The sequence below is a fragment of the Trachypithecus francoisi genome, unplaced genomic scaffold (assembly GCF_009764315.1).
Source record: "Trachypithecus francoisi isolate TF-2019V2 unplaced genomic scaffold, Tfra_2.0 Lachesis_group4, whole genome shotgun sequence".
NCBI lineage: Eukaryota > Metazoa > Chordata > Mammalia > Primates > Cercopithecidae > Trachypithecus > Trachypithecus francoisi.
Genome location: NW_022681469.1, coordinates 297931 through 308343, shown reverse-complemented (window position 1 = coordinate 308343; position 10413 = coordinate 297931). Strand labels below are relative to the sequence as shown.

Below are 10413 nucleotides of genomic sequence, written 5' to 3'. Positions count from 1 at the left end.
TCCTGCGCCCCACATACCGCCATCACCAGGGACCTGCAGGCCTGGCTGCAGCTAGCCTGGGGCTGAGCGTGGGGTTCTGCGGCTCCCACAGGGCGGCAGGTGACCTCCTGAGGCAGAGCCAGGGCTGCTGAGGGTCCCACGGAACACCTGTGTGGAGACGCCCCCTCCTGCATGACCTTGCTCTCCTGATCTGGTGTTCTCCTCAGCCCGCCTTCCTTGGGGAGGCAGAACAGCCCTGTGGAAAAAGTTGGGTGGGGCAGGGCTTGGGCGGGTGGCCGGGTGGGGGCCCCTGGAGGGAGAAGGGCTGCCCTCCTGTTGATTTCTCCTAGTCCTAACGTCAGGTGGGCCCTGAGTGGCATCCCTCTGTCCTGCAGATGAGGGGGCTGCCCTTATGGGACCTGGGAGGCCGCCCTGAGGTGGGACAGACGGCACCCAGTGGGCGCCCAGGCCCCTGCTGGACCACACAACTGCATTTCCACATTTGCTCCTTAGCTCCCCTCTTCTCCTGGGCCGGGCCCGGTGGGTCACGCCTGTAATCCCAGCACTTTGGGAGGCCTAGGCAGGCGGATCACGAGGTCAGGAGATGAGACCATCCTGGCTGACAGGGTGAAACCCCGTCTCTACTAAAACTACAAATTAGCCGGGCGAGGTGGCGGCGCCTGCAGTCCCAGCTACTCGGGAGGCTGAGGCAGGAGAACGGCGTGAACCCGGCAGGCGGAGCTTGCAGTGAGCTGAGATCCGGCCACTGCCCTCCAGCCCGGGCGACAGAGGGAGACTGTCTCAAAAAAAAAAAAAAAAAAAAGAAAAAGGAAAGAAAGAAAATGGATCCACTATTCGGCTGAAACACATTTTGAATAAGATTATCTAAACGCTGGAGTTTAAATCGAGTCAGTGACAACACGACCCCGGTTCCAGGTATGCGGCTTAGTGGACAAGCTTGATGCGCCAGGACCGCGCTGGCCCGCCCGACAGGCTGCTCGGGCTCCTGGAAGGAGGAGGCCGGCGTCTCAGCCCCGCAGAAGCCCGCGCCGTGGCCTCCCGCCGCGTCCCACGGCCAGGGCGGGGCTAGAGGACCGAGGTCTCCGTCTGCAGGAAGGACTGGGCGCGGGAGCCGCGGTGGCACTGCAGGGCGCCCTCCGAGCCGTTGCGGGAGATGGAGGAGCCGCAGGCCCTGTAATCCCGGCTCGTGGACGGGGTCGGGCACCGGCTTCGCCATTTTCGCTTCAGCTCGCACTGCACCTGGGGAGGTGAGGGCACCGGAGCGCCCGTGAGCCTGGGCAGGGGCGTGCGGGTGCTCTGGGAACCACGGAGCCTCCAGCTCTCCCTCCCGCCTGCTGCCGTGTGGAGGGTGGGGCGACATCTGTGTTCCCATCAGACGGACAGAAACAGAAAGGGCTTGGGGCAAGACGCTGGAGGGAGCGGGAACTGGAGGCCACATGAGGGCGGGGGACGCAGCCACGCTAAGGCTGTGCGTGGGTGGTTCAGGCGTCGCCACTGCTACGGCAAGCGCTGTCCCACAGTCTGAGGTAGTTAATTTGTTTTTTTCTGAAAAGATTTTCCTTAGCAGCCGGGGATGTGACAGTGCTGGGCCTCCGTCTCCTTCCCTGTTCCCAGCGGGTAGGGAATGTTAGCGCTGGGAGGGGGTGGGGATGAGTGACGGGTGCCCGGAAAGCAGAGGAGGGAGAAGGACAAGTGGCACCATACAGGCTCAGCTTTGCAGAAGCCGTGCTGGTGAAAGTTGCATGTCAAGCAAAGCAAGCGCCAGCCACCGCAGCGTGGGGCGGGAGGGTCAGGGGTCAGGGGATGGGGTGAGGCCACTGGAGCAGCCCAGAGACAGCACCCCTGGCTGGGGATGAACGCAGGGCAGAGCTCGGTTCCTGGCTTCGTCCCCAGGGACTCACAAAATGCTGTGCAGCCCCACCCCCAGCCCAGGCCGGGCTTTCTGGGACTCACAAGCTATGGTCAGGAGCAAGACCCTGTCCGTGGGGAAAAACGGATTCTGTCTAGACGCGGCTCGGAGCTTTCCCAAGAGGGCTCTGAGAGGGATGGCAGTCGATGCTACTTGGGGTGTACAGACGGATGGCAGGGTTTGGAAGCTGGGCCCAGAAGAGTGGGTTTGCCTGTGTCATTGTGGGTTCTCTGATGGGGACACAGAGAACTGTGGGAGCCTGGGCAGTGAGTCCAGCCCACGGAAGACAGGCGCGTGTGGGGGCCAGGGCACCAGGCTGGGCAGCAATTCAGGAACCAACTGAGTACCTGCACGTGGTTCCAAGGCGGCCATGAACTTACCTCACTGTTCAGGAAACAGTAGAGGACAGCCACCACCAGGCCCTGCAATGAGAAGAGAAGGTCAGGCAGGACCCGCGCTTGGGGGAGGGTGGGCGCCTCTGCATACCTACCTGGAACGACCCGAGGCACAGTTCAAACAGTATCTGGTATTTGGAGGAGATGCTGATGGGAAACATGGCAAACACCATGTAGTGGACGCCAAACAGCGGGATGAGCAGGAGCGTGGACTTGGCCAGCCTCCTGCACAGAAGGAGAAAAGCCAGCTCAGCTGCAGGACCGTGGACCCCTGCACACCTGGCAGGGTCTTTCTCAGGACCAGGCAGCTGGGTGTGGGAGGGGCTCCACACTCCCTCTCCACCACTGGAATCGCCACCTAACAAGAAAAACCACCGCTTCTTTACGTTTATGTCTGAGACCCCCGTGCAGATCCAGCACTCAGGGCCCGGGAACGTGCATTCCAGAAAGTGTCTGTTTCTCCTAAATTCCCTCACAAGGACATACGCTGTGTTCTGGGGTTCATGGCTGGCAGGGGCAAGATTCCCTGTGAGTGACCCAAAACTTGCACAGGCCCTGCCTAGGAGCCCGGTCCATCCTGAGGCAGGCACGAGACAAGAAGGCTGGCCTCCACCGTGGCCACGTGCACATTTAAATGATGAGGCCCGATCCTGCTCCCGGACCTGCAGCTCATAACAGCTGGGCTCTGCGGGCGCCAGGCCCCTCAGTCAGCGGCAGAAGACCCACGTAATTCCCTCTATTAATGCATCTGAAGTTCGCTGGAAAAGAGGCCTCCCTGTGGCTGAGCTCCTGGCCCCTGTCCAGGGAGGTTTTGCTACTTCTGTGACCAGAGAGTTACACAGAAAGGACCTCGTGTGGCCTCAAGGGTGTCTCGGCCTTTTCTGTTGTCCTGGAAAGCGAACCGATGTTATTGTCCCCACTTAATTTTGTTTCCAAAATAAAAGCATCCATCTCCAAGTCTTATTTAACAAACACTCCCCAAGAACCAATGCAAAGGTCAGCATAGAAACCAAACAAGATTCACAGGAAATCCAAGTCCAACCTGAAGGGCAACCAAGAACGATTTATTCTGGGGTCTCTGCCACGCAGGCACCACCGGCCTCCCCTGAGCAGGCACAGGGTCATGCTGCCATGCGGGGTCTGAGGTGGGATCCCATCCCTCACGTGGGCGGGCAGAGGCGGATACTCCCTGGATTCAGATACCACACGGCAGAATTAGATTCTCTGGTTTACCAGACTCTTTTGCAATACTCTGGTGCCAGGCAGCAAATATCCTGCAAATATAGACTGCACTGATCCTCCTAACCTTAGTGACATTATTACTTCCATCTTACAGATGAGGAAGCTGAGGCATGGAGTGGCAAAGTGACTTCCCTCAGGGCACTGGCTGGTATCTGCACCCAGCTTTGGGGCTCTTGGCCATGCTCCTAACCACCCCTCCCCAAATCCACCCGTTTTCTAAGGTGGGAGAAAAGGGAAATGCAGGCCAGGCACCCTCCTAGGCCGGGTGGTGGGGTTCCTGCACCCTTCCATCCCGGCCAGTCTGAGCCCGAGGTGCCTTCTGGGCTAGGCCAACCATTTCCACACCAAGTCAGTGTTTAGTTTATAATTGAATTTTAGTTTTTACCTTTTTTTTAAAATAAATTCTTGATATAAATTTATGGAGTCTTTGCATTACTCTATAGATTCCCTGGATCATCATGAATTAGCTGGATGACTGGGGGTGACTGGCTGAACGTCTGCCGTCTTCACCTACTGAAGGGAGGTCACGATGCCATCTCCATGTAATCACACGGGCAGGGAACGCTTTCTGAATTGTTATGAAGCACAAGGCCTGCTATTAGGGCTGGCAGTAGACACACGGCCATGGACCATGTGGTCTGAGGGGGACAGAATTAAATGTAAAATAAAAATAATGTGTGGCCAAGGAGAAGAAGACAGGCTGTATAACATGCAAGTGGGCAGATGCTTAAACAAGCAAGCACACTAAAGAGGACTTTCTTCTGGCCTTCAAATAAAAGAAATGGTGCCTGACTTTCACAGTCGCCAAGGCCAGAAGTGCCGCTGCTGAGTCCTCCCAGGTCGTCAGGTGCAGAATCACAACCTATCTAGACGGTGGGTGTTTTAAACCACCAAATTTTGGAGTGATTTGTTACTTAGCCAGGGAAATGCTGTCCAGTGCTTCTCTGAGCTTTGGGCAGGAACAGAGCCCTGGGGTCCGGCCTCGAGGCCTGACCCCAGAGTCGCTGCACCTCCAGGGCCTTCCTGGCAGTGTGGGGTTTCCTGTCTCCATACAGCATCCCCACCAGGGACGGCCAGGCCAGGACACACACTCACTTGTACTGAGACTGGTCGTTGCCGCCGACATCCGGGGATGTTAACTTCTGCAGCAAAATTCGTATAATACTAATGAAAAGGACAAAATTGACCTGCACAAAAGAGACAGTAAGTTTGTGAAACGGATACGTGGATCCCTAATTTGCCCTGAAGTCCACCTGATTTCGACCCTCCCCTCCACTCCCTCAGTCCCTCCCTCCTTCCCTGGGAACTGCCTGTGGAAGTCCACACGCCTGAAGGGGCCCTTTTCCGGGAAGGCTGAGTGGAGGAGTGGAATGGGGCCATTTCTGTTTAATAAAGGATGGCAGGCCTGCTGTCTGCCCAAGTGTGTGACTCCACAGGTAATTCACGCTTCAACAGGGGCAACTTACAACGATGGAAATTAAAATCGGTATTCGTATGACCCACCAGGGCACACTGTGGTCGTTCGTATCCCAGCAACTGTCGGATAGAGATGGGAAATCAGGTTACCACCGACCACTTTCACAAGACGGGCACAGGAAAATGAGCGCCTGCCTCGCGCCTGTGCCTGCCAGTGGGGCCGTCTGCCCCTCCCAACCTGCCCGCTCCCCGACTGTGGGAGCACAATTTCTCTGCACTGACAGATCGTAAAGGAATCTGTCCCAGCGAGTGACTGTGTTTTGTTTTATGCTTCTCAAAACAATAGTCGGCTTGTGGGGAGGAGGAATGGAGGCGCGGCCCCAGAAGCCGGGACAAGGGCAGGACGGCCGCTGACGCCCTCCACTCTGAGCATGAAAGCGTGTCAGCCCCATTCAGCCGACATCAGGAGAAAAAAAACTTCCTCCTGAAAATTAGCTTCCCCTCACCTCCCAAATGGTTTGCATGTGCATGGCAAAGGGTTTAAAACGTCCTTAGAGTGTCTGAGGTGGGTGAGCCACATTTCATTTTGATTTTCAGTGCATGAGGTGTTTCCAGCAGGAAGCTGTGACCCCTGGCTTGTAAAACGCCTCAGTGATTCTCCCCAGGGTCTACACCCTGTGCTGGGAGTCTGCAGCCCTCCCATAAAGCAGAAACTCCATCGCAGGCCTGGGTCCATGCTTTCCCTCGGAGGCCGAGGGCAGGAGCCTTCCGGCTGGTGCAGTCTCAGACTGGCCGAAGGGGACCAAGGGAGACCAGTCCTTAAGGCCAGAAGTGCCCCTGCTGAGTCCTCCCAGGTCGTCAGGTGCAGAATCACACCGTAATGAGACGGTGGGTGTTTTAAATCACCAAATCTTGGAGTGATTTGTTACTTAGCAGTGGATAACCCATGCACACTGAGGCCCTTTAAAAGGCAGGATATCTGTGCCGGAACCACGTGTGCTCATGTCTGGGCTGCGGTCTCGCTCAGGGTGAGCACAGGGGAGAAGCGCTCCAGGCCGCACAAGCCAAGACCAGTGCTTAGGGAGTGCTGGGGGGCCCTGCAGCCACCATCACCTGACCTTCCACTTTGCTACAGGTAAACAACGTGCAGGGCACTTGGTTTTCTTCTGTGGCCATCGCTGTGCCCACCGAAGGGGCTGCCCCAGTCTCTGCCTGGTTTATCCCAATCTCAACTATGCTGCAACACCTGGCTCACTTCCTGTCTCCTGCATGGGGCTTCCTCCAATACTCCAACCTCATAGGATTTCTCCCCATGAATCGCCCAGAAGCTTCCTGCGTGGCTGTCGGTTGGCCGCAAACGCTCCCTGTCCTTCCAACCAGGTAACCTCCTGGCTTCCAAAGGACTTCGTGTTGCCAGACGTTGCCGGGCCCGTTTTCGAGGTTGCAGTCTGGGCATGGACTCACCCGGTGTCTTCTAAGTAGAGCCTGGCTGCAGTCCACGCACCGATGCATACGGTGGGGAGGCCTACAGAGAGATGCCTGGTTACGCAGGTGATCAGAGCAGTGTGCACGCACACAGGTGGGTGCCTTCACCAGCAGAACCCTCAAGGACACTCTTTCTCACGGGAATATTAAGTGTGATCTCGTTTCAAGTCTTGGTAAATATTTACAAGTTTATGCTCATGCCTTAGTGAGCAGTGAAGATAATTAAACACGTGCTGGAAAGCCGACAATCTGAGACTTGTCATTCCACGTGGGAAGTGTTATTACTGAAGGCCACGGAGTGGAACGTGCGAGGAGGAGATGTGTTCACTGATTTTGCAGCCACCCACGGAGCTATCGGCTGCGTTTGCCTCATCCTGTCCATGAGGATGTCCCGCATTTGCACCCCTTTCCAACCCTGGGCAAGGCAAGGCTTCTGCTACCTGGTATGGCCTCAACCCCTCTCCTCTCTGATCCCCACCCTCAGTGAAAGGTGAACTGGGTAGAGGCGGGGAGGAGGACACTGTTTTGTTAACAGCCCAGTTTGAATTGGGGTAAAAGGTGCCAGGAATGGGAGTATTTTAAACTAGGTTCCTGGTTGCCAGAAATATTAACGTGTTGTTCGTAGGAGCCTCCAGTCATCCTAGAGGAGTTCTGCACGATATGACCCTGACATGCATTCTACACGGGTGGCAAAGTGTTTTTCTGAGCTGAAAGTGATTGCGTTGTTTGGTCAGATGGGATGGGATGCAGGTTTTGTGGGTGGGAAGGGGCACGCTTACCCCATCCGATCAGGAGGTAGGCCAGGAAGCACCTTGCGGGGGGGAGCACCGCCACCAGGAGGGTGTGGAGGTACAGCCCCTCCACCAGCAGCCAGAAGAAGTTGGCCATGATGCAGTACTGCAGGAAGACCAGGCTCAGCTTGCAGCCCACCTGGAAACCGCAAACAGAGGAGAGCATGACCTCATCCGGTAACAACAGCTCCAGCAGGCAGCGCCGCTCCAGGACACAGGGCACTTGGTATCTGTGCAAGGAAGGAGGAGACACCGGTGCCATCAGGACGGAAAGTGATTAACACAGTGGCCAGGGTGCTGGCCAGGAATGCCTACTGGTAGCACCAGGCCCTTTGTATCCGCGGCTCCAGGGGAAGATCACTGCAGAGGCAACTGTGAACAGCCCTCCCTGAGACAAGCTTACTCACTGTTGCGGGCCAGGAGCTCACTTACTGCTGGAAGGTCTTAGACAGGCCGCACAGCTCCTTGGCCCTCCTGTTCTCGGCCCCTCCCCTCGGCTCCTCCACTTCCTCTTCTCTGACCTGCTTCACCACAGGAACCCCCGCAGTGGTCCTGCCAGCCAGCAAAGAAGAACCAGAAGAGCCAGCAGGAGGTCCCAGGGGCGAGGTGTGGGTGGCAGGGGCCCTGCAGCTGCCCAGGACTCTGGCCTCTGTCCCTTTGTGTGAACAGAGCACGAGTGCAGGTAGAGGGTGGGGCACCCGCCAGTTGCCCTCACTAGCAGCTCAGGTGCGCAGTGCCTGGGAAGAGAAAACAATGGACCCACACCAGGCCCCCAGACTTTTCTTTTAAATTTTTGACAACTATGTAAGTTCTTTGATTGTAAAAAAACTGGTTTTAATATTGGGTAACTTAATAAAACATGAAAAAATAAAGGGGAAAACGATAAATCTAGCAAATAAAATATTTTCTGAGGAGATTTTAAAAGGATTTTCACTGGGAAAGAATTACATATTATATAAAATAAATCTATTTTAATCTCTCAGACCTTCATCTAACTAAATGTACCAGGCATTTCAGCTTCATGGGCAACCACGAAACTGCTACTTTTAATCACTAAGCTTATATAAAGTGTGCTGAAAAATAGTATTTTCATTTCCATTCTTATTTCTATATTTATGTTCATATGTCTCTATAGACATATGTAGGTAGATATACACATGTACATGCAGATATAGGTATATCTGATACATACATCAGATGGATACACCTATACATATTTGTGGGTGGATATACTTATATATATGGGTGGATATACTACATACATATAGCAGATGGCTATCCCTATACATATACATGGGTGAATATATTTTTACATATGGGTAGATATAGATGGGCGGATATACTTATACTTTCATATGGTGGCCTTTCAATTTGGCCTCCAGGGTCCTGAGAGCCACTGAGCCCTGCAGGCTGCCCCTGACCTTCCCAGCGCTCTGGATCTGACTTGCCTTCCTCTGCTTTTTCTCTTTCCTAAGAACAGCAGGATAGGTGCTTCCTTTTCTGAGGCACTGCACAGGTGAGAGTTACCCTTATTGTCCATCGTTGCCACCACAGCGAGCCGAGTGCCTGCAGGCGGATCTCGTGTGTCAACACCTGCTGAATGGACACTCAGATCCCAGCAAGTTCTACCCTGGGCATCAGGACAGAGCCTCTTACGTGGAAAGACACACATGATACCACAGCCATGAACACAGGAGAGTCTCAGTAAGTCCATTTGTGACTTATTGCCACTCATTTGAATAGTAAAGTGAAATAAATCAAGTTTTAAAATCTCTGGGAGGTGGGATTCTGGGAGTTGGTGACCCATCTGGATGCAACGTGCCTTCCTTTGTCTCCCGGTAAAAGACTGCGTCTTAAACACAAGGAGTAAATTGCAGTTGAACCAAGACACAAATGAACAATCTCAGAATAGAAACCTCTTAACTAAGACGGGAAATCTGAAATGAAAACAAGAAGTGCTAAAAGGATAGAAGGTAATTTTGGTTATATAAACTTTAAAAGCTTTTTGGATGGCAAAAATGCCATAAAAATACAATTGACAAATGATGAATTTGGAAACATATTTACAATGGAAATGACAAATGTTTAATTTTTATGATACCAATATTACAGATGAATGTGGTGTTTTAGAGGGCCGGAACAGCTTGTGGAAAAACGCTGGTTCTCAGCAGGTGCCCTGCCCTGGAGTGTGCATGAGAGTCACAGAGGCAGTGCCAATGCCACCAGACAGGCAAAACGGTAAAACTAATCAGGTCTTTGGGCTCTGGTGTGATCGTACGTGCAGCTGTCAGCTGTCTCAGCCTTTTGGAAGGCAACCTAGCAAGACAGATTTACTACAATTTAAAAATACACAGGCAGCTGGGTGCGGTGGCTCACCCCTATAATCCCAGCACTTTGGGAGGCCAAGGTGGGTGGATCACTTGAGGTCAGGAGTTCAAGACCAGCCTGGCCAACACAGTGAAACCCCGTCTCTACTAAAAATACAAATAAAATAAAATGAAATAAAATTAGCTGGGTGTGGTGACGCCTGCCTGTGATCCCAGCTACTCAGGAGGCTGAGACATGAGAATCGCCTGAACCTGGGAGGTGGAGGTTGCAGTGAGCTGAGATCATGCCACTGCACTCAGCCTGGACAACAGAGTGAGAGTCTGTGCCAAAAACAAAACAAACAAAACAAAACAAAAAATACAAATATGCATGCCCTTTGCGGTGGGTGGGAGGCTTCTTTATGCCGCCAGAATTCAGGTGTTGAAGCCCACCCGCTGTGGGAGTGTTAGTGGGTGGGGCCTTGTCACAGGGGTGGAGTCTTGCGATGGGATTAGTGCCCCTGTAAAGGGACCCCAGCAACATCCCTCGCCCCTTCCACCACGTGAGGACACAGAGAAGTCAGACCCGAATCTGGTGGTGCCTTGGTCTCAGGCCTCCAGAACTGAGAAGTAAATGTCTGCAACAGCAGCACACGAGGACGGAGACACCCTCGGACCTGGCAGCCTCACTGGCGAGTTCCATCCGACAGAAATAAGAACACCTGTCCATAAGACACATGTCCGCTGATGCCTGCAGTGGCAAAAGAGAAAAATAAAGGGCAGAGCGGACCCCACACCAGGGGATGGGCCACGTGGAGAACACCACGTTACATGAGGGGCTGTGTGCCGCCTGAAAGCAGGCGCCGACC

General features: G+C 54.0%; 1 protein-coding gene across 9 annotated transcripts in view; it reads right to left on the bottom strand.

Moving 5' to 3' along the window:
- Window positions 1-860: 860 nt before the first annotated feature.
- Window positions 861-10413, bottom strand: part of VIPR2 (vasoactive intestinal peptide receptor 2) — a 102231-nt gene continuing 92678 nt past the window's right edge. For 6 of the 9 annotated variants that reach the window (XM_033192634.1, XM_033192635.1, XM_033192636.1 and 3 more), the window contains 7 exons: window positions 7227-7377; window positions 6427-6487; window positions 5013-5082; window positions 4642-4733; window positions 2400-2529; window positions 2290-2331; window positions 861-1239 (listed from right to left, as the gene is read on the bottom strand). In XM_033192634.1, coding sequence (XP_033048525.1) covers window positions 1066-1239; window positions 2290-2331; window positions 2400-2529; window positions 4642-4733; window positions 5013-5082; window positions 6427-6487; window positions 7227-7377 — 720 coding nt within the window. In that variant the 3' untranslated portion in view covers window positions 861-1065. Of the gene's footprint in view, window positions 1240-2289; window positions 2332-2399; window positions 2530-4641; window positions 5083-6426; window positions 6488-7226; window positions 7469-10413 lie in introns of those variants that run through there. The other 3 variants (XR_004432805.1, XR_004432804.1, XR_004432803.1) reach the window with 3 other exon arrangements.